Source organism: Paralichthys olivaceus, chromosome 9 (genome assembly GCF_024713975.1).
Source record: "Paralichthys olivaceus isolate ysfri-2021 chromosome 9, ASM2471397v2, whole genome shotgun sequence".
NCBI lineage: Eukaryota > Metazoa > Chordata > Actinopteri > Pleuronectiformes > Paralichthyidae > Paralichthys > Paralichthys olivaceus.
The window spans coordinates 1,927,626-1,952,682 of NC_091101.1; the positions used below are offsets into that span (position 1 = coordinate 1,927,626).

Below are 25,057 nucleotides of genomic sequence, written 5' to 3' on the forward strand. Positions count from 1 at the left end.
TCCTTTAGGCTAATCTGTTCTTTTAGAGAAAACACCATTGTTACACAGGAGAAAGAGATCTGCTTAGTCTGTTTCAGGAAGCGCACAGATGCTAAAGTTAGTGCACGAGTGCTGCTGGACAGCTTTTAACATTACCTTGGCACTTCTGGTTTGTAACCTATGTTTATCCCTACTGCCCTCTGTGACAAATCAGAACTCTCTTGTGTGGTCGTGAGGTGTATGCAACAGACTAATAATAATTTTAAAATAGTAACAATAATGATAGTAATAATAATGATATCTAATTAAAAGGATACTAAGAAAAAGAACATACACGTGTGTGTAAAGTCAATTTATTAAGTGTTACAATGCTACCATCAATCAATGTTAATTTAACATATTATTAAGCTCATTTATAGGTTTTAATAAATTCTCTTCTCCATTAAAGACATTGATTCAAAATATTTTCTGTCTTAAATTACATTTATTGAGGTTTTATAAAGCATTAAATTTGACTTTAAAATTAGTTGGAGAACCCTATACCTTTCGAGCTACTACCTTTTTGAAGGCTATCTGATTTACATGTCAGTATGACCATGCTGTACATGGTGAAAACCGGTAAAAAGCTTTGTTAACCAGACATGTGCAAGGACGCCAATCAAACAAGGGTGGCTGTTTACCTGGATAAAAAGACCAGTTAGCAATGTTAGCTGTGCTGTTGCTAACATGGCTGTGTGTGGACATTTAAACAGGGCGTATACCAGCTATGTCTTATATAACACTTTCAATGTTTATGTAAAATCTATATGTTTTACGGGTTTTTATGTGGGTATTTTTGGTGTAAAATTGTTTTTGATTGTTTACTTTGCCTCTGTATTTCACAGGACATCGTGGCAACTACAAAGTACATCACATAACAGCTACAGACATTATGGGATGCCAAGCTGACCCTCCACGAACTGTCTCAGTGGGCATACAGGCTTCCAAATCTGCAAAGATGGTTTTACGGCACACAGCTCTCCTGGGGTACAGTGCGGAACAAGCATGTGAGAAGCAAAGGTACCATGCATACATGTATTTGAGATACAGTACTCTGTGTACTATACCAAATAATACATTTGACATTTTCATAAAAAAAGCTCACAATATGAAAAGCTTTTGACTTTAATATAAGGCTGAGTAACAAGTCCCTAATATAACTAATATCATGTATCTTTTGTTATGGTGCAAAATAATTGATGTATGGACTGGGCTCCTTTTCTAATTTGTAATGTTACTCAAGGTCCAGTGGCACTGTGCAGAGTGGAGAACACCCTGAACATGAAGAGAGTCCTCAGGGGTGTAGAGAAGCTGTGCGACCACCATCAAAAAAGACTCTTGCTGGAGGCGTTCCAAAGCCTGATTCTACGCTTCACACCAAAGAATGTAGTTTTCCCATTCATGTAACGTTGTGCAGGTAATATACTTAATAATGTATTTTACACTATCTTGTAAGTTGGTTACTAGTAACTGTACTATCTTGTAACATAACACAAAACTGATTAACAGATAATACATCTACTTGACATAATTAAATTGTGTGTCTTGTGTTTTGTTACTCAATGTAGGTTGCATCTTGCAGTCATGCATTGCAATGAAAATGCAGCCTGCAAGCAAGCTACAACATCCCCAGGACAACAAGTCTACAGAGTTGTGTTCCACAAGTAGAAAAACAGACCCCACTTGCAGTAAGCTGTACACTTTTTTATTGTTGCTATTACTGTTTTTTTTTTTAGATACGACATGAAAACCAATTAAAAAAAAATAGTTTTGAACATAATTTAAAGTAAACAAAGGTGAATTTAGGCAAACACATCAATATGATTGCTTTGAATTACATATTTTACAGATTACGTGGTTGAATTGGTGTAAGGGTGGTGTTTGATGAGCCAACGCCATTTGTAGTGGAGTTGAAAAACATTCCCATCCCTGTGGATCTGGTATCCCAGAGTGACAGACCCTTAAAGGAAGTAATGTTCACCACAAGTCACGCTTCAGTCAAGAGCCAGTTGGAAGCCAACATACTGGCCACCCTGATCAAGAAACTCCTGGCTGATCCGGAGGACAACACATGACCGGATGACAATTTTTTTGTGGTGTCATAAAAACACCTGTTGGAATAAAAACTGGGGTTGGCAGGTTGTCAGAGGCACCTGGGAAGAGAAGAGGCGTTCTTAGGGTGGCATTTAATACCTTGCCTTCTATTGTATTTCCGTATATGTCTGTATTTCTTACATTCGCAAAAGAAAGATATTTTAAGGAATATAATTATTTTTAATTTCTTTATTCATTTTACCTATCCTGTGGTATATTTAAATCATTGCTGTTTTTTAATACAGTTGTATCTCATCCTATATGTAAATACTAACATTAGATAAGTTTTTATTGATCCCAGGTCAGGGAAATTAACTTGTTAAAGCAGCAGATAGTTAGGCTCATCCGCATGTAGAGGTAGGCTGTCCCGATACTTGTTGGGACAGAGAGGGGGGGGTCTAAAAGTTTGGGCTGTACAGCTCTCGGAACTGAGATTTTTCAGACCCACACTTCAAACCAAGGGCAAAGAGAATTTCCCAGAATGCCTTGCAAATCACTGGCAAGCTGAGAGAGAGAGACCCACAAATGTAGTAGTTTAAGATTTTAAATATTGCAATAATGATTGTAATATGTTAGTTTTAAGATCATTTCAATGTATTATGTTCATTTTCTTTCACAACAACCATAAAGAAAATATGCTAGCATGCTAGCAATTTTTTTTTGCATGATAACTACCCTGAACAATTTTTAAAATAAATGCTGCACTTTAACTTGTTTTTGTTAGTTGCTGTTTTTAATGATCCCTTATGTGCCTCCTCAGGGATTCCTTGAAAGTTTTTGGTAGATCACACCATAATTCTGTTGCAATTGTCAACACTCAGATTTATCCAGTCATCACACAACACACGTAACATTCATTGGTTTAAAAAGTCTGGAGGCTTTCTCTTTTAGGATAGCATGGACAATGACTTTCTCCATCTTGTCTTGTCTTGAGTGTGAACTCCAAACTCCTCTTTTGGTCTTTGATCAGGCATCTAAACCTTTATCATGGCGGATACATTTCTCTTCACATAGATATTTTTATCAATCATTTCCAGATCTGTCTGAGTTTGGAGTTATTAAAAATGTGTAGTTATAAACTTCACTAATCTGTGTTTAAGCTCCCTCTGTGTGTCTCGGTAGTAGATGAGATATGCTGGGCTATTTTTATCATAGCCAACAAACCTTTTTACATCTCAAGTCCAGCTTTGTTTTCTTGTGAAGTCCGTCCTAGACGTTTATTGTAGCTCCAGTCATCACAGTGTATGTCCATTGCTTCTTAGGGAAATTGCTCTCAACATCAGCAATTCAATTTTTTGTAGCATTTACAGTATCACTCTTAGCTTTAAGGAAATACACAAACATTGATCCAGAGTAATCATCAGTAAATGCAGACGCACATCTGAAATCATCTTTAGCTTCTGACTCTATAGGGCACAAATCAGTGTGTACAAGCTTGAGAACTACTTGTGTTTTGTCATCTGGCTGTTCCTACTTTGAGCAATTTCCCTTTTGTGCACACTTCACAGCTTAGATTACAGTTGTCAACCTTGCCCTTGATTTTTATTCCTTCTGTTACCTTCTCTAACTTTGACAAATCATAATTACAGCAACAAAGAATTTTGTGCCACATTTGAACACCCATCATAATTTTAATCACTTGTTAAGAAAGTACAGTGTACCAGTCTGGATGAGTTGGTTACACCCCTGTCAGAAGCTCCGTTGGTCACCGCTGCTTTAAGTGAGAATATGTCTCGTGGGAAGGATGGGATGTAAAGCACCTTATTTAGCGTTGTTTTCACATGACCCCTGCTGTCTGTCAGGTAGACCCCCTGAATCACCTCTCCTCAATGCGACACCACTCAATTTAATTCAATTTTATATATATAATTTGTATAGGGCCAATTCATAATATACATTATCCCAAGGCACTTTACATAGACGGTTAAGACCTTAACATCTTTTTAATATAGAGAAACCCAACCATTCCCACAATGAGCAGCACTTTGGTGACTGTGGAGGAAAAACTCCCTCACTCGTCCTTCTTCCATCACCCAACTCCACAAAATGTTCCTTCGTAATAAAAGTCTTATCAAAGCTCTGAAACCTGTCAATGCGTGGACTAGTTTCTCAGCATCCTTCTGAGACAGGATGTTTCTAATTTTCTTAATATTGTGCAGGTGGAAGAAAGCTGTCCTAGAGACTTGTTTTATACGTTGGTCAAATGACATGTCCTAGTCAAACATAACTCCAAGGTTCCTCACAGTTGAGCTGGAGGCCAAACTAACACCATCCAAGGTGACTATCTGGTCAGACAGTGATTCTCTGAGATGTTTAGGGCCAATTACAATGACCTCAGTTTTGTCTGAATTTAGAATTAAGAAGTTTTGGGTTATCCAGGCCTTGATGTTCTTGAGACATTCCTGAAGTTGAACTAAGTGATTAGATTCATCATGCTTCATAGAAATGTACAGCTGGGTGTCATCTGTGTAAAAATGGAAGTGTACCTGGTGCTTTCTGATGATGTTGCCTAAGGGAGCATATATAAGGTGAAGAGTATCAGTCTTAGGACAGAACCTTATGGAACTCCATGACTGACTTGCATGTGCATGGAGGGGTCATTGTTGACGTTAACAAATTGAAATCTATCTGATAAATATGATTTAAACCAGTCTAGTGCCGTTCCTTTGATCCCTACATGTTGTTCCAGTCTCTGTAACAGAATCTTATGATCTCTGGTGTCAAATGCTGCACAAAGATCCAACAGGATGAGTACAGAGACAAGTCCATCATCTGATGCCATGAAAAGATCATTAGTAACTTTTAACAGTGCTGTTTCAGTGCTGTAATGGATTCTAAATACTGACTGAAATTCAGGTCAAACAATTTACGTCCTGGACAATGTGTAGTCAAAGTATTAGAACACCCTGTTTCATCGTGGCTTTACAGTTTCAAAGTACATTTTGTACAATCTCTCCAGCTTATATTACATTTAATTTTTTATTACCTAATTTCTATATTTACAATTGCACAAGCACACCACATCAAATTTCATGTATGTGTAACCTACTTGGCAATAAATCAGATTCTGATTTAACAAACATTGGTATTTTGTTCTGACTCTAGCATTTGGGCTGACGTCTAAAGTTAATGTCACAAGTTGTTGTCCTTCGATAAATAATGAAAACACTATGTTTTAACTTTTGAACATTTATAGCACATTTTAACAATTTCCCTGATAATACTGATAATTTTGGTCACTATAATTGTGATACCAAATTTCCATACCGTTCAATGTCTAACATACACATATGAAGAAGTTATTTATTTTTAATTTATGAGATTGTGATTTGTTTTGTAGATAATTGGGTCTGGAATGTTTACAAATTAATTCTGCAGGCCTATTTCTATGCATGTTTTGTGATAGCTCAAGTTGTTGTCTTTCAAACTAAGCACACACAGCTTTAACGCCCACCTTTTACGTAGAAGCACACTAACGATACAGGAATTTGAAAATCAAAGTCAATTCAGGTAATTTCATCGTATTTTTTGGCTTCATAATTCAAATTCTGTAGTTTGTCTTCAACCCTGAAGACCAGAAAGAACCATCCTTTGGGCAAGATTCAGCCTGCGAGCCATCTAATGCTCAGTTCTGACCTAGAGCCGAAGACATCAGCATGTGAACATAAATGTGTGTGGTCACTGTCTGGTGATACTGAGATTTGTGTAGGACATCGTTGTGTGTCTTCTGTCAACTGAAGCCACACAAACTAAGGCTAAAATGCCTGATGTTCACCCTTTGTCCTGTGTGCACATAAGGCCTATTTAGATAGATAGATTAACTTTATTGATCCCAGTTGGGAAATTGTTGTGTCACAGCAGCAGTTCAACATTCACAACAAGACACAAAAAGACAAGGTACAAAATTGTTAGTTTTGTCAGTTATTGCAGCAGTAATTACTATTAAGTACTATCCCAGAGGTATGAGAGTTGAGGGATTGATTTGAGATACATTAGGGTGTCATCAGGTCCTGTATAATGTTGACCCAAAATGTATTAGGAAGTTATAGTAATATATTTCACTGTTGAGGTCCACTTCCATTAATGACCTTGCAAACACATGCCTCCCTAAAAAGCTGTTATTGGGAATCATGAGAAACGTGTTTCAGAGCAAGGAAACAACCAGGCTAGGGTTGCACTGGCAAGCAAATGTTTTACTACGTAGAACTTGTGTAAGTTTTGCCACAGGATAATTTCTAAACACAACCTGCGAATTTTTGCCAGTTCTCTTCCAAAAAAGAGAGGAGGCTGGCATAGGTAACTGTGTTTGTTCATAATTGTAAATTTCACTGTCTTTCCAGGTGCTGGGTCTGGATTTCTGATGTGTCTAGCCCTACTTGAGGCTGACCTGTGGCCACATTGATGACCTATTAACTTTGGTTGCTGCTAGGTGAGTTTCGTTCTCAATGCCGATTAGCTTTCACATCATTGTGTCATGCAAATCTTTCATTCAAGTTCAAATATCTCAATTCAAGTAGGTGGAGAAAATTATGGGAATTTCGCATTGCATGTACAGTACTGTATACGTTAAAGCTATAAAGTTGCATACTTTTTTTCTAATCTTCACAAACACCCTACAAGTTTACCACAAGACTTGAGGAGACCTTCGATGACGCAGCATGAGTGGCAGCAGCTCTTTCTTTTACTAATTTTCAGTCTGTTAAAATCCACAATGGCAGATCCATTCAGACATTGCTCGATTGTTTACACACAGAACAGCAGCACCAGGATATATCCTCCCAGATCTTAGACTGGAGATGCCCTCTGGGTTAAGGAGGAAGAGGGTATGCCGGGCTGAAGCAAAGTGCTGGGAAAAAAATTATGCAGAATGTGAGATCTCTCCCCAATTAGTTGAAAAAGCAAAACAATACAAACCAGGCTGCAGAGGGCGGTACATTGTGTTGATGAAGACCAAATTGTTGTTTACAGATGTGTCTGTTAACACTGAGTTTGTGTGTCAGCACAAGAGAGACCGAACTTGAGGGTATACTGAGGCTAAAGATAAATCTGACAGGCTACTGGCTTGTATGGCAGTATGATGAGAGCTATGTGGCCTGCTCAGTAGATCAGACATTATCACTATCTATGCGTTTTTAATCAGGTGTTTCGGCATTTTAATCAAAAGGCACCCTCTTCTAAGGCAGGCCCACCACAGGTTGATCAGACCTGGGTGCATGTCCCTAGCATCTTGAGGCCCATTTAGGATCTTTCCTCCTGATCCAGAGCCATTGGCTGCAGCATTCTACAGTGTGTGATGTTTTTCTTACGGTCTGGTGCAGGACTTGTCAGATCTCTGAGCAACCAGATGGTGGATGTTGCAAGGAAACCCGTGCAGCCAACCTCCACAGGGCAAACTTGCTTTCCAGTCACATACGTGCACAGACATTTTGGGGGGCAGGGGCTCAATCGATAAAAAAGGGCACTTCCCAAATGTTTTTATACATATAGTAACACTCTGACTTACTTAATAATTCATTTGAATTCCCTCTTACTCACACAACTGTTAGATACTCAACAGTTCACATAGAGACAATGTTTTTTTTTAGAATTCACTAGTATTATCACAAGAGCAGTAACAACAAAGGAAACTATGCCACAATGGTGTTAGGCTGTAACGGTGCTGGAGATGTTTTTGCTGTTTTGTCGCAGGATTGAGATTGAGCAAGACAATAGCACACTGTTGACCAGGTCATCCATGCACGGCCACCAGTAGGGTTCCCTGAGGCGTTGCCTCGTGCACACGACCTGATAGCCTATGTGTGCCAGATGAAGTGCTTTATAAAGTAAAGAGCAAAAAAAACACAACATAATACTTTATTTGTTACATTTAAAATTTTTGAAAATTACAATATTGAAAACTTAGAGCACTTAGAGCAGTAGAATTAGAGCAACTATATTCTGCGTTTTTTGTGATTTTTGGCAAAATTACCAACAAATGAGTCAAGATTCAAAGTTTGCCCTCCTAGACTCGATACATAGCACACCCAGATTGCTTAGTCTCTCATCAGTTATGGTGGACCTGGATTCTTGCTTCTCCTTGTTTCTTTTATGGTGAAAACTAAGATCCACTCGTCGTCCAAAAGTCCAAAAATTCAGTCGAATAAAAAACAGGAGAAGTCAACTTAAAAGCAGCAGAGTTTTATTGTCGACAAGAAAATCCGAGAGCATTCAGTAGTGAGCCGGAGCCACACCAGAGAAAAACTCTGACTAACAGTGATGTTGCTCCGCTTTATCTATCCTTAAGGGCCACGCCTGTTACTTATCTGACTGGTCTATCATTACATCTATCATTTATGGTCTGACATCGTGATCTAATCTTATTGGTTATTGGGGATGGTCTAACATTGCGACCTTCCCCCTGGAAAGTCTCCAAGCACCGGGGTTACTTTGGTATGTTGGACTTGAGTTTACCCCTGGAAAGTCTCCAAACACCTGGGTTGCTTTGGATGGCTTTGGAGCTGGGACTTTCCCTCTATCTAGCCCTGCCATGTCTCTTTTTCTTTTACACAGTTTTTCTTACTCTTGACACCATTATATCTGTCCAAACCGTTTACAATTTTTTTTAAAGATATTTGTCTCTGATTTGACACCATTAAGCTTTCTTTTTGTCAGATTGCCTTTTTTTAAAAAATATTATTATTTCTTAACACAAGTTATACATGCACATCTTACTGCTTGAAACACACTGAGTATGTGCTTTGATTCGTCATTATTGTGTTAAACTTGTTGTAATCATCAGTGATTATACTTCAACACACATTAGATTGTAGTGCAGATTAAAGGTATATAGTGACATTCATCTTGTGACTTCAGGTTAAAGGTATATAGTGACCAGAAATTACACTACATTTCTAGTCGGCCAGAGCAGCAGCCATTGGCGGTGCACTGCTCTAAGAGATCTAACTAGAACAGTGCTGTCAAACTCAATCACAGAGAGGGCCAAAATTAAAAACTGGGACTACGTCGAGGGCCAAACATAGTCAACATTAATTAAACAGGATAGACAGGATATTGGATAAAATGCAAAAACATATTTAGGTCGGCTTCATTCTTATTTTATTTTATTTTTTTAGCCAGTTCTTAGCCAATCTATTGTATTTAGTCATGCCTTGATCTAATAGAAAAACGTCACTCTAAATGTTGACCATCAGACAGAATTGTACAGCCTTGTTATGATGTTAGTGTCCACTGAGCAGTGAATCAGACTCACCTGATCCAGCCACAAAATTTGGACCTGAAGGAATTTGTGTTATTCCACACCAGCCGTCTTTCTTAATGAGATTTGGCCATTCAGGAATCAATAACAGGGCAAGTGCTGTTCCACTTAATGCACTGCTTAGGCTAAAGGCAGTTGTCTTGTGGCATTTCAGAATTAAAAACATGAAGAGTGCGAAAAGCTGAACAAAAAAAGGTAGTGGTAACTGGTTGTAACTGAGAAACATGAAAGGTAGGATGAGGTGGTTGATAAACCCAGAGAAGGAGCCAAGGGTAAGTATGCAGCAAAAAAAGGCAAGGCACAAAGATAGAAGTAAAATCACAAAGCTGAGATGTGTTACCACACTGGTGAACAGGCAATCTGGTGAAGACAGGAGAGATGAGCTGGGGTTTCTAGAGTGAGGAAAGGTGGAGTTGATGAGGAGATGAAGCTCAGCTGTGCAGGCAGTCAACAGGAGGCCCTGCCCAGCTCCAGATAGTTACACACAGTGAAGGAGATGAACAAGAAACGCTGGGGGAAGGGAAAACACAGGGCAAGAAAAGGGAGGTAGAAAACTTGGTGCTGAACACTTATTGAAACAAACCCTACTGGAAGTTTTTTTTTGTAAAAGTTGTAATCCAAATCATTAGGTCCATCTTATTTACCTGGTGATTTCATTTAAAATGTGAAGTTGTCGATTACACATTGGTTCAAAAAGCTATTGATGAAGTTATGGAGAAAATACCTTTTGATTGTTTTCAAAGTAAAACATTTTAAAACATTTTTGCACATTGTCATTGAAGGACGTCTCTCTGTGCAGATGCCCGACGCTGGTCCATGGGTGTGAGCCGTCTAGATGTATTTTATAGAAGGCTGCTCCTCACCAAACTCTTCATTGGAGGATGGGGTAAGCCTGAAGACCTCAAAAGGTATGGCAAACCGACACAGAATTCTAGCTTGACATATTGGCTGTAATGAGACATGGTTACTCCAGGATGTTGTCCCCCTCGAATAACTCTATTTTTTCAAATTCTTTGAATCAAAGCTTCATTTAATTCTTATAACTATATACTGCTCAGTGGTTACTGTGTTTCACACAAATGGCCTGCGGGTAGCAGCCTCACTCTTGTGTGCTTGGAGTTGTCAGTGTCTCAAGTTATTTTAACTGTGGCAGCCTAGTCCAATTAATCTCTGCATAGTTTCATAATGGTCACAAATTGTTTTACACTTCTCATAATAACATGTAAGATCTCTAACTCTGTGTTTGTTAAGGTTGTTCCATGTGTGCAGCGGCATCTCGCTCTTGCTGATACACATATATTAACGGTGTGGCTGGTGGGCAAATTTTATAATCACTATGTGCCTGAACATCTGTAGTACACCACACTACAATGGCAGTTCAAACAAACACACAAATACAGGGCTCCAGAGTGGAAACACAAAGCTGTGAAGAGCAACTAAAAATGTTCCTTGGTAGCACTGTTGCGCAAAACATTTTGCTGGTCTATATCTGTATTTAAGCGAGTTGTGTCACTTGCTCATCTCATCTCCTCAGTGGAGTTAACAATCACACACAGTGCTCTGCATCACCTCAGTAGAGGTGGTAGATTGTAAATGTCCAACAGTTGCGACAGGGTGTAAATACAAGGTTTCCACTACGGACCAAAGCGAGTAAAAAAATTAACAATGCCGACCCACGGCCCTGTGCTGCATGCAAAGGTGGGCCTGAGCCTTTGTAATTCACACTGGAGGAGCAAGAACGTAGCCGCAGAGAGGATCTCTGCCTGTACTGAGTAGTTTTGTCTCCCAGTGCCAAGCAAAAGTCAGGGCTCACCATTAAGGGGCAAAGTACTGGTGAGCCAAACCCCCATCAGCTATCCTTGCAATCCTTGACCTCGGATTGATGCTCAACCCCTGGTGGGGTTCACACTCACACTTTCATTGACTCTTCATATTGGGCCAAGGACAGCTGGAAATCGACCGAGTGCTGCTGCCCCAGCCTGTTCCTGCCAAACCCTGGACACTAACATTAATGACTCTCTGGCCACTGGAATCACCTGTCCCTCTTTGTCACTTGCTGGTGCCAGTTTCTTCTTTGGAGAAGAACGACAAGTCACTTAGACCCTGCAACTATTGATGCCCCAATGACACCAAAATCAAGATACAATATCCACTACCCCTCATCTCAACCGTTTTTGAACTGCTACAGACTTCCATCTTTACCACTCTAAAGTTTCTAAATGCCTATAGCCACCCCAAATTCTCCTCACCCACTGGTCAGTAATGCCCACCTTATCAGCCCAACTCCCTTCACCTTTACACACACCTATTCCTCATCAGCCAATCAAGACAGTATGCAAAACCCAGTCACACACACTCACTCATTGCTCCGTGATATGAAATCAATTCTCAGAGAGCTAAAGCTGTAAACTGCAAGGAAACATATATCTTGGTGCATCATTGAAAATATTATTGTTCGGCTGTCATAACAAAATTGGGATAAATTTGAGGAGGGAGGACACAGGAAACTCCAGCACTATTCAAATCTACTGCTGCTTCTAGTCTAAACATGAAGGAGTAGCGCTGATCATTCTGTGTGAGTGAGTGGGGGTGGGGCCCCTGGGCCTGTATGTGTGTGTGTAAAGACTTCACCTCGCTCTCAGTTTGAGGAGTCTGGGAGCGCACACACAAACATTTTTGCTCGCTCCTGGTATTTCACGTAATAGCCTACACATTGATGATTTTAACAAAAATGGGGGGTGGTGTCCTTGTTATGAAATTTAGTCACACTGTCTCCCAAGAAATTCGCAAAATGCAACTACATCCCAGTCCCAGAAGGTGTGGAGAAGGGGCATCCTTTTGTGGCTGAACTGATCTAAAAACTTTTTGGCCAGACTGCTTTCGCTTTAGAAATTGACAGAGCCCACCATATCCCAAAACCTCAAACAGGTACAGGACAATCAGGACAGGGAGCTGATAGTGGGATTAAGTCGACAGAGAGCACCCTTGTATTACAAAGATGCACATCTTCCCAGACAATAACATCAGAGGTGATTAATCAACAACAAGTTTTCTGCCAAGTCATCAAGTCACTCTGAGTCTAACATGAAATCTACTCTCCGCTTCCCTGCCAAGCTGTGCGTTGAGCATAATGGAAAGACCACAACATTTACTTCACCAGAGGATGCCAAGCTTTTTGCTGGCGCTTTACCCACCAGCTAATGCTACAAATGCACACAGCAAACCTGTTTGGCTTAGAAGTGGGTTAGGGTGAGATTGGGGTGTGTTATGTGTGCCAGACTGGAGAATATTTCAAAAATCCTTTAAATGTAATAAGTCTATTATTTGTGTTATATTTGTCCTATATGTTTGCTATGGCTGGGAGGCTTGGAAATATGCCTACTTCTGATGTGGGGACATTTACTTTTGTTACTTGGAATGCAAATGGTATGGGAAGTCAAGTTAAAAGAGGGAAGGTTTAGATTAGATTAGATTCAACTAATGGATCTCGCATCAGAAATCTCTATCTGCTGAAATTATAAGAAACGCATATTAAACCTTCTGGTCAAAGTAGACTCATGTCGAATTGGTTTTCAAAGGTTTATCAATTTACATTTTTATCCAAGGCTAGGGGGGTCACAATTTTGTTTAAGAAGAAAGACCATTTCAATTATCTCCTCTAAATACTGACCCTTCTGGTAGATATCTGATCGTCTCAGGAAGCAGTACAAATATTCCTTGTCACTTGTCTTAATATTGTTAATATTGACAACCTGATTTTTCTGAAGGTTTTCAATTTATTACCTGACCTGAACTCTACTAACTTAATTATAGGGTGTTACTATCCCTACCTAGTTACACACCCTCCACCGTCTATTAATTTGTTGGGCATCTTGAATAATTTGATCAAATCCTTCAATTTAGTAGATATATGGTGAATACAGCACCCAACTAATGAAGAATATTAATTTTTCTTGCATGTGCATAAAACATATACCCACATTTGATTATTTTATTATTGACTAGATGCTGATTTCAAATGTGTTACAAACAAAATATAAGTGAATCTTAAGCATTCAGCCTTTACTGAAAAAGCCAAATCTTGCCCAATCACTCCCACAAAATTATAGGCCCATTTCAAAACCCCCCTTCATATCCCAAATTTTTGAAAGATGTTAGTAACCCAACTTTTAGCTGTGTGTGACAATAATATGATTTTTCATAAACTCCGGTCTAGATTTGGCAAACAACACAGTTCGGATGATTTATTGATGTCTGCCGATGCTGGTGATTGTTCCATATTGCTGCTCCTTGACCTTAGTGCCGCATTTACTCCTAGCATTTCTCGGTCCCCTGGCAACCAATTTTAAAACAACAGCTAAAAATCTAGGTGTCACATTCTATTCCCTATAGAATGTATATATTCTATATATACATTTTTAAACACACGTTAATAATATTATTATTTCCTGCTACTTCCATTAGTTCTATCTCTCCCTGACTTAGAAAAGCTAAGTATGCCTTTGTCTTTTCCCATCTGGACTATTGCGATGCACTGAATACATGGTATAAAACGCATCTTACTTCCAAGACCCACTTACAAAAGCCAGAGAAGCTGGGTTTTTTTTTACCCTCCAGTGTTCCAACATTACTATTAGGCAGCTAATGCCAGAGCTCTAATTTATTGGCGAGAACAGTTTCCCAAGTGAAATGATCTCACACAGCAAGAAACAGTTCTCCTGTCTATGCAGTGAATCTGAACATTTGGAGGTCAGGGATGGAGAGGATCCATTCATAGCTTCTCTTGCATTGCCAAATACTGTATAGCAGACCCTTATATTTGGTGTGTTAGTTGCAAAGAGAATAATATGCAGTGAATGGAAAGCTACCAGTGCTCCTTGTTTTGAAAGCACCTGTGATCCAATTATAAGGTACCTTAACTTCCCAGAATGACACCCTGAATTTTGCGTGATATCCAGTCTGCCTATGACTCGCCATATGCTTAATTTTCACTAATTGATTGAGGCTATAATGTTGTAGTAATCTCTGTCCAGTCAGGCTTTTTTGTGATCTTTTGTTATTGTCTTTTATGCTTTTGTATGTTTGGACTTTACTATATGTTTTGTAAATGTGTTGATGTTTTGGTTTGGTGATGAAAGTTAAGTATAATTAAAAACACAAAAAAGAGATAAAAAACAATGTAAAGACGCTTTTTTGTATGGCTTGGCATGTTCAGATTCAGACTTTTTATACATCCCACAGAGGGGAAATTTCCTTATTGTAGTTGCATAAAGTACACATATGTAGAAAAAAATAAAAATATAAAATTATAAACATCAGACAGAAACTAAGTTATATACATATAAATAGAGGAATTGCACTTGTGATATATATGGTAGAGAAAAAATTATTGCACTGAGAGATTACATTTCAAATTGTGAAATATAAGATGAAGTATTGTACATTAAGAGCTAAGATGAACAGAAAAAGGAATAAGTTATAAAACCATAACTGAGGTTGAAAGGTTACATCACAGAGTGTAAATGATTGCATGTACATATCAAATTTTGTTCAACAATTAAAATTCAATGGTTGTCCAATCTTCCCCAAATGTTGAATGTTTGATAAGACTCCTGGCATGAAGACTTTTACATCCCAGTATTCAGTTTAAGTTAAACTGCCACCCACTGGCAACAGGAAATTACATATTTTCCTATATTTTATCAGGATCCGTTCTTATGGGGTATAACCCATGACAAGTTATACTCCATAAGAATGATCATTCCATTTACATGAAATTTTTGTGGTCTCGTTCAAATGTTTTACACAACAAAATGCATGGTTAGTGCATGTTCTTACTTATTAGGGCAGTGTTTGATTTTAGCAACAGCACTTCGCCCTGTCTACCCACTTCCTGTCTGTATCCCTTAATTATTATTATTAACAGTAATAATGTTAATTTTCATCATCATCTTTACAAGAACAAAAGATCTCTCGCAACTTAGGTGGCAGGGACCATTTTGTCCCTAGTGCCATCGTTGCTTGAGCTCCATGTAGTAGTGTGATCTACATACAGTGCGAGAGAGAGAGTGATTATTTTATTATTGTGGGTGTGGAGGTGGCTCAGGGGAGCAACTCCAGCTGTGCTGGAGTAAATTAGCACAGCTGATTGCTGTTAGCTAATGACTCCCCTGTTTGAAGATCATGGTTGTCTTTCCTTGGTGATCACACCGATTAAAGGAAGAAGAGTGAAAAGCCAGCCAGACAGGAGAGCGCACCGGGGTGCAAACTGGGACTGAGTAAAGTTAGTTGTGTGCAGCATAAAGAGATCTTTAACCTGATTTCCCCCTTGTTTGTGTTTTGCAGAATCTTTGAGTTCCGTAAGATTATTGGAGACAGAGAGAAGTGCAAGTCTCTTGTGCCTGAGGACTATCCAGTCTACATTAGCAAGGTTTTTCATCTTTTATCTCTTCATTTCTTACCCATACACAGTAACTACTATTTGTATTCTCACAGTTGCTTTATGTTTGTTTGTTTCTTGGTATCCAGACAGAGGAGCACTCAGACTGTCATATCCATGATGGGTTCTTCATCTCTCCTCTGGAGCACTGGGTTCCTGGAATTCTGCCACCAGAGGCTGTCAAAGCCAGGTAGACAAAAGACCTGCTATGTTTCTACTCAGGTCTTCACATTGTTATGCCTCTGCGCTTGGGACAGCCATTTTTTTTTTTTTTTCGGGTTGTCCGTGCGATATCTTAAGAATGCCTTGAGGGGATTTCCTTAAATTTGGTTTTGATGTTCAAAGATCAAGGTCAGGTTAGCATCACAAAAAACACATCTTTTGGTTTGTGAGGGTGATATCTCTGTCATACTATCAAGGAATCCTTTCACATTTGGCACAAACATCCACTTGGACTCAAGGATAAACCGATTAGAATTTGGTGATCAAGGTAAAGGTGGTCTCACAAAGTTTATGTTTTTCTTGTACATGATATCTTAAGATCAGCCTGAGGGAATGTCTTCAAAATTGTTAAAATGCTTACTTGGACACAAAGGTGAAATGATTAATTTTTGGTGCCTGAAGGTCTAAGGTCAAGGTCACAGTGACCTCACAAATGTTCACTTTGACTCACTGATTAACTGAATAGATTTAAGTTGTCAAGGTCAGAAACATGTTTTTGGCAGTCTTGAATGTGATATATCACAGATTTGAGGGAATTTTCTCAAACTTTCAATAGTTGTCTCTTGGACTCAAAGATGAAGTAATTACACAGTGACCCTATATGAATCTGGAAAAAGACGTGTGGAAATGTGTACGTGAAAACCGACTGGTTGGCTGAGGCATAGAACCGCAGTGCAGTAATTCTAGTTCCGTTTCAAATAAGTGGATTGAGGAAAAAAGGGGAAAGACTAAAATTCTAATCACAGCTCATTACACAAACATTTTATTTTTTCTAAATAATCACCTTGACTGGCAGCCCATCATTCTTTCATCTTCATATTGACACAAACATTTTTACACTTTTGAAATCTAAAACCATATAGAGTCTCTAACTTAATGCTTTGTGCTGTTGCTTTATTTTTGGGCTGTGTGCAGCGCTCCAAGACTCGTTCACACTTGCTGGCTCTCCTTTCCTCTCTGTATTTCCCACTGCTTCTCTCCATCAGCATCATCAGGAGAAATCCTGTGTCAAAATCTTCCATAAAGTTTTTACCTTCAGGAAAACATTGTCATTGTTTCTAAAGTCTCAAACAGATATAATATTAATAATATAATAATAACATAACCATTTAATTTTATAGTGGTGCTTTCATCCCATGGTGTGTGTTAGTCAGGGCTTAATTATCAATGTCCAGTTACACACATTAAATACAAAAAACTCCCTACATCAGCATGTTTATATACACCTGCTCCAAAATGTAATTGATTCGTCTGTGGTTCTTCCCCCACCCCTCTACTAAAATTTCATGGAAATCAGTTGAGTAGTTTTAGAATAATCCTTCAAAGTAACAAACAGACAAACAAATTCAGATGAAAACATAACTCCCTTGGTGGAGGTAACAAGAATATTACTCACTAACCTCTTCTAGCTAGACAATTCATTTACAAGAGATCGCTCATGAGGTGCTTGTGTGCTGTGGCATCCAAATGAGTTATCATTGTGTTTTTTCAGTTTTCAGTTTATAGTTCCTAAGAGATGGCAGAAGAACAGACCAGTATGTATCCAGTTGGCTGGGACTGGAGATCATGTAAGGCTCTTAACCTTTTAACCTCAACATAACTTGAACATCAAAGGCCCTGTTTCAAACCTAGTATGTGATGAAATATGATATGCTATGTCTTATTTGAAATATTAAAAAAACAGGATAAGGGTTAGGGTTATGTTAATACTATGTATATGAGTGTTCACAGGCAGCCCCCACAAAGGATAAAATACTCATGATCTGCACAGGGCTGTCACTTTTATTAGAAATTGAAATATATTCTAACAAATTCATGTAAAATGTGTTCAACCTTGATTTTTGGAAAAAGTAACAAGAAGTCATTTCATATGTATTGTATTGTGTGTGTGGGTTTGTAGTTTTTCTGGCGTCGGCGGACCCTGATGGCGAGGCCCATGATCAAAGAGGCAGGAATGGCTTCATTGCTTCTGGAGAACCCATATTATATCCTTCTATTGTCTTCTCACATCTGCCCCCTTCTTTTTAGTTTTCCTTTTTTAATATCCTTTGAAAATTATTTTTCATCAAATGCATGCTGAGGTTTCCTTGGGCAAGATGCTGCCCAAAGATACTTAACCATTTACCATTTGTATAGCCCATATTCACAAATCACAATTAGTCTCATAGGAGTTAAAAAGCTGCAACATTCGCTGTCTTTAAACCTCAACCAGAGTAGGGAAATCTATCACCCAAAAAAAACCTTTTAATAGGATGGATAAGACCCAGGATGGACAGGAGTGCAATAGATGCAGCGTCTAATTGAATGCATCAACAAAATAGTAGTAATTACAACAGTGATGAGAAGAAAACGTTTGTCACATAATGGAGAAGTGTGTCAATGTTTCAAGTATTTATACATAAAAAAATGTCTGGTAGAGATGAAGGGAGCAGTGATGACAAATGAATTGAGGCGTTACTCTCAGTACTCATAGAGTATTGAGTAGGCATATTCAGCTCTATTTATATCGCACTTTAAACACAATATTGTTGATCCAAAGTGCTTTACAGAAAATAACTGATAACAGATAAGTAGTGATAACAATAAAATCTACAACAACAACAACCATAATACAACAGAAAAATTTAGGCACATTGAAAGGCTAGAATAAAAGTGTGTTTTCAAATGACTTTTGAAAATTCATATTGAGGTGATGAATCCGTCCCCCAAAACACTTAGACCTCGATCTGTGGACAGACAGAAGTCACTTCTCAGATTATCTCAATGCCCTGACTGTGTGGTATTGACAGGAGCTCTGCAATGTTGGATGGGGCTACATGGACGGCTGTGGCTGTGGGGCAGAGCCGTCGTCCACCAACTAAAAGTTCGACAGTTCCATCCCAGTGTTCCCCATCTGCATGCCGAAGTTTTCTTGGGCAAGATGCTGAACCCCAAATTGCCCCTCATAGGAAAAAAAAGGTCCTGCTAATAGATACACTGTATGAATGTGTGTGTGAATGGGTGTATGGCAAACTCTACTGTAAAGTACTTTGAGTGGTCATCAAGACTAGAAAATTGCTATATAAATACAACCATTTAAACCATTATATCAGTTAGTACCTTGTACATAAACATGATAATTTTAAAATTAATCCTGTAGCTGACAGGCAACAAAGGCGAGAATTGGTGTAATGTGTTCCCTCTTTTTTGACCTTGTTAAAGCTCTTGCTGCTGCATTTTTAACCAGTTGGAGATGGGATAATAAAGACTTAGTGATGCCAAAATGTAACTGTTATGGAGGTTTTCTGGAAGCTTGTGAAAGGAGAACTCAGGCAGCACCTGATGTCTTATGCAGAAGATTTTAACTTAGGCTTAATGCATCAAGGAGACCAGAAGGTGGAACAATATACAAACACTAACAGAGTAATATGAGCAATTGTCCCCCCCAGGTCTGAAGATGTTTCTCACAGCACCCCCTTATATGTTCCTCTACTTGTGTCACCCATTCATCTATGAAAGGCTAGAATTGCTGTCACACTAGACAAGCACTATTCCCTTAATGGTGTACAGATATAATGTAATATATATTATATACATAATATATTGTGGCATATACAGTAATGTGTGAGGATGATTAACAATTCCTCAACACAGTTTTATGTGAGGTCAAGTCCAAAATGGTCTTTAGTGTTCTTCTCCCTCACTGGCTCTTCCACCCCCCCTATTTGCTGGATGAACTGGACAAAGCAATCAGATCTCAATATGAACACTTCAATGAATACCAGCTGTAATTATAGTCAGCTTAAAATAATTTCTAGATACAATCCTGATATGAAACACATTTAATGCCAAGTGTAAATGCAATCTTCTTAGTAAATCTGACGCTTCATGTTTTTGTCTTAAAGCTGTATGTTTGAGACACTATTGTATCACATTTAGTCATATGATGTGATAATCTTCGACCTGAGTTACAATAAAATATGACATTACATAGCATCAAATTGAGGTGATCTGCTATTTAAATACATGCAGGCTTTACAACAAGGCTTTTGTAAAGGTAAAACTGGCCATTCAGATTATGCAGGGATTTGGTCCTGGGGTTGTGATTGGAAACAGTGGCGGTTGCAGAGCCTTTTTAAAAAATCAATAAAACTTTACCATCCAAATTTTACAAAACAAGACCGGAAGCAAGCAAATAATGAAAATTTGTTCTATAATGGTGGAGATAACAGTTTCAATTTCAATTAAACATGTAAAAGAGGTACAATTAAACCATAGCATATCAAAATGAATTAAAAATGTGATGAAAGGTCACAGTTATATCAGCGATTAACCAAAGAAATAAAGGTAACCGAGTCTCTGTGTCCATGAAAATAGAGGTACCGTACAGTATGTTAGCAACTGTTAAGCAGATATACTGGTAACAAACTATGAACTATTTTCGCCTCACTCTTAAAATCTTAAAGTGTTGTTTTAAACACAATATATCAGGAATGCTCAAAGGAAATATCATGTGGCACAAACAATCACTTAGACTTAGGAATCAGGATGACCTGAATTGAATTTGTTTGTCAAAGGTAAACGTCACTGTGACTTCACAAAGCATATATTTGTCTCGTGATGGTAATATCTCTCGAGCATCTTCAGGACATTCTTTCAGATTTGGCACAAACATTCACTTGAACTTGGATTTCAGTTTGGTTGCCAAAGGTCAATGAACCGGTGGCGTCATGAAATATGTTTTTCTTGAACAAGATATCTTAAAATCAGCCGAAGGGATTGCCTTCAAATTCTGTACAAATGTTGTTTCTTTTAAATGCAACACATTCAATTTATACCACCTTCTATTATAAATGTGTTGTCTCTTCATGACATCACAATGACATAATCTGTCTTTTCCTTCATCTGACCAAGCTTCTACAGAGAAAGAGATTATTATACTGCTGTTTACAAAGGCTGTGTAGTACATTTCAGTACTTCAGCTGACCATGTATAAAATCAGTCAAATTGTGTTTGTTTTGGAAAAAATACTGAATGTGTCTTGATGAAACAAGGGTATGAATCAAATATAAATTAGAATATGATCTTGCCAGCATCAGGCTCTCTTGGGACTGAATTCCGTTCTGTGTTGACTGTCTTCATATAATGAATGCTATCTGCAAACAATATTTTATTCCTTGACTATCCTTTTACATGGCTCTCGTAAACCTAAGGACCAACTGTAAGTTAACTCCCTTTCACATGCTTGTGACTTGTTCAATTACCCTTTTGAATATTTTCTTGTTTTTTTATATCCCTGACAAATCAATCTCTATATCTATCTATCTGTCTATCTATATTTATATAACATATTGGACATCATCCTAACTCAGAACTGAAAGTGATGATCTTCCAACAAAATGTCTCTGTATTTTGTTTCTTAATGGAAAATATGGACTAAAATCTGAAAGAGTCAGTTTATAAGGTTGTTGAGGAACCTGCTTTATGGAGACAAATTAAATTTTTTGGTGAATGTGTTCTACTTGAGGGGTAACCAGCTGATCTGTATATTTAGCAAAATATCTCTTTCACATTGAAATTACCAAGGTTTTAAGATAGATGATGGAAACACTACTGCTTTTGTCCACAGAGACACCAAAATCATTGAAAATAAAATGTTCCTTGTAGGAGCTTTAATTGGTTAGAAAATGTCCTCTGGTCTTCATTTAAGTCATAAGTACAGACAAACAAAATGTGCCTAAGCTACTAACAAACAATTATAATTTTTAATGTCACACCCATTCCCAGTGCAGGTGGAAAAAGTAAGTGACACTTAGAATTAATAGCTGGTTTAACCTTCATTACTAACAAAAACTTCAAGCGAGCGCTTCTGGTAGCTGGGTATCAGATGTACAGGATGTTCAGGAGGAATTTTTTACCATAAAAAAGCTAAAGTACTCAAATGTGACACATCTAAACCATAGATCTTATAAAAAGATGGAACCATAGGTAAATGAATGTCCTGAAAATACTACATGACAGTGACACACCTGTTTAGTTTCCACGATTCACAAACGTATCATATAACATGGTGTCATCGGCGCTGAATTTGCTCACAGATGAGTTGAAGATCCTGACAAAGGATAATTGCGGAAACAACTAAACAAGGCAAGCTAACAAGCAGTTTGCAGCATAGAGCTATTGAGCTGGTGAGAAGCTATGGGTGGAAGGACAGCCCCATATAAGCATGCTTGCCTGCAACAGGGTGAGTGACAGATTTTCTCTTGAAAATGGCGCCATGCTAGGTGGCAGCCTGTTACCGCTCCGTTGTTTTTTCTTGACTTGTTTTTTTGTCACTTTGTTCTTTTATTTTTGTCTCAGTAATTGTCTGGGGACTTAGTTGCAATGGCTACGTGCTGTTTTAAAACTTTTTTCCTAGTTTTTCTGCTACTTTTCACACTCTTTGTGTGACGAGCCACACAGAGAAGAGTGAGAGCATTGTTTACTCACGCGACCAGCTGTCTGCGCTGAGTAAACCTGTGTTGCTGCCCGGTGAGAAAGGAGCTACAGAGGAGATGCCGGGGATGCACAGCTGGAGCTAAGCGCAGACTGGAGAGGAGGAAACAAACCTTCAGTTCCTGCGGTCATCATGGGAAACGTGAGATCCTTGGGGAATAAGATGGACGAGTGCAGTGCGCTGATTAAGACCCGGAGGGAATACCGTTGAGTGCAGCTTGTTGTGTTTCACCGAGACATGGCTGCACTTGGAATTCCCAGACTACAGCGCGGAGTTACACGGCTTCACTACTGTTCGGGCGGACAGGGACGTTATTCAGAGCGGTAAAGAGAAGGGAGGAGGGATTGCACTGTATGTGAGTATGTGAGCTGATGCGACTGTAGCGAGTGACACCACCATAATCATGTCACACTGGACAAAACTTTACCTTCATTCTGCCAGTATGTTAACTGCCCCAGAAGAGACAGTAAAACACTGGACCTTCTGTATGCAAATGCTCTGGATGCATATAGTGCCACTGCCCTCCCCCCACTCGGCAGATCAGACCACAACCTGGTACTCCTGACACCGAAGTATGTCCCTCTTGTTCAGCAACAGCCTGCATTCACAAGGAATGTGAGGAGGTGGACTCAGGAGGCCACTTAGGCACTGCAGGACTGCTTCGAGTCTACTGACTGGGATGTGCTCTGTGAGCCAAATGGGGAGGACATCAAAAGCATGTCGGACTGCCTAATAGAATACATTAAATTCTGTGAACAAACCACCTTGCCAGCCCAGACTGTACGCTGCTTTCCGAATAACAAGCTCTGGATCCCCACTGAGCTGAAAGTTCTTCTCAACAAGAAGAAGACCGCCTTCAGGTCTGGGGACAGACAAGAACAGAAGGTCATACAACACGACCTGAGGGGAAAGCTGAGGGAGTGCAAAGACTCCTACAGGAGGAAGCTGGAGGTCAAACTCCAGAAGAACAATGTGAGGGATGTGTGGTCTGGAATGAGGGAAATAACTGGGTTCAAGGCGAAAAGCAGACAGCCAGGAGGCAGCCTGGAGAGGGTAAATGAACAAAATTTGTTCTTCAACAGGTTCAGTACACTGAAGATTATATGTATACTGAGATCTTTCAACTTGTGCAGCAAGATGTTGGAAATATTCTGTCAGTCTGTTGTAGCCAGTGTAGCTGTGGTCTGCTGGGGGAGCCGCATCGGAGCCGGTGACACCAACAGACTGAACAAGCTGATTAAGAAGGCTGGCTCCGTCATTGGCTGCAAACCAGACACTTTGGAAACGGTGGTGGAGAGGAGGACGTTGAATAAACTCTTATCCATCATGGACAATCAAGACCACCCTCTCCACCACCTGGTGGACAGACAGCGGAGCACTTTCTCCTACAGCCTGATTCAGCTCCACTGCCGCAAGGAGAGATTCAGGAAGTCTTTCCTGCCCACAGCAATAAGAATGTACAATTTCCACCTCTGATAGTACTTAATAGTAATTACTGCCTCAATAACTGTCAGTTATTTATTTATTTTGCTCATATTATAGTCATACCCATTTTACCACATTTAGTTATATCTTGTCATGTCAAGTACTGCAATTTTGCACCTTGTCTTTTTGTGTCTTACTCTCTGTGAATGTTGACCTGGTGCTGTGACACAACAATTTCCCAACTGGGATCAATTAGGTTAATCTATCTATCTATCTAAAGCATAGAAACGGAGCAAGAGATTGATTCCTTGTGTTCCATAAGTCCAGTTGAAAAAAGAATACCTCATTAGATTATACCAAGGGAGATAAAGCTGATGATATTTTAAGCACACTTTGCATACAACATAAAACACAAGATGCCAAGAGAAACAGCTGAATTTTTCATTTCAGTTGTTTAAAAAGTAGCAGAACATGGTCAATATGGCATACTGCAGGAAGAAATTATATGAGACAGGTTGGTGGTAGGCATAAGATGTCATGGCCTGACAGAGAGCCTGCAGATGAACAGTGAACTTCCACTGGCAAAAGCAATTCACAAAATCAGACAACGTAAAGTAGTCCAGAAACTTATACAGACCAAATAGACATAGTGGATATGGTGAAATAAAAGGAAAAAGAGGTTTCACCAACCAGGTCAGACATGGAAAACTGCCCAGGCTGAGGGTCAAAGAGTCTCTACAAGGGACAAAAAGCTGTGCACTATGTGACAAAGCACCAACACATCCCCTGAATAACTGTTGACCAGGACAAAGAGTGTTGGAAATGCCATAAGAAAGGATACTTTGCGCCTGTTTGCTGATTTTGCAGAGTTAATGCATTTCAGGAACAGGAGATGGAGACAAATTCCCTTGGAGAGGTGTCTACAAGAGACATTTAAAAAACATAATCAAAGACACTGAAAATTAATGGGCAAATAACATTTAACAACCATATCATCAACCACCTATTCAGGAAAGCATATCACACTCACCAGAGCAACAAAAGCACTACAAGGACCCAGCAAGTGAGAGGACAGTTCAATGGTGTCATAGAATACAAGAATATGAACAACAATTAATAACAACATAAC

The 25,057-nt window shown here is 39.0% G+C and overlaps 1 protein-coding gene across 2 annotated transcripts in view; it reads left to right on the plus strand.

The window, feature by feature from the left end:
* Positions 1-25,057, plus strand: part of abhd18 (abhydrolase domain containing 18) — a 46,375-nt gene that overhangs the window by 6,660 nt on the left and 14,658 nt on the right. The window contains exons 2-11 of one of the 2 annotated variants that reach the window (XM_069531856.1): positions 864-1,038; positions 1,262-1,435; positions 1,587-1,706; positions 6,453-6,541; positions 10,150-10,275; positions 15,713-15,797; positions 15,896-15,996; positions 17,521-17,596; positions 17,929-18,013; positions 21,201-21,228. In XM_069531856.1, the coding sequence (XP_069387957.1) occupies positions 10,184-10,275; positions 15,713-15,797; positions 15,896-15,996; positions 17,521-17,596; positions 17,929-18,013; positions 21,201-21,228 (467 nt within the window). In that variant the 5' untranslated portion in view covers positions 864-1,038; positions 1,262-1,435; positions 1,587-1,706; positions 6,453-6,541; positions 10,150-10,183. The remainder of the gene's footprint in view (positions 1-863; positions 1,039-1,261; positions 1,436-1,586; positions 1,707-6,452; positions 6,542-10,149; positions 10,276-15,712; positions 15,798-15,895; positions 15,997-17,520; positions 17,597-17,928; positions 18,014-21,200; positions 21,229-25,057) is intronic. The other variant, XM_020083054.2, reaches the window with a different exon arrangement.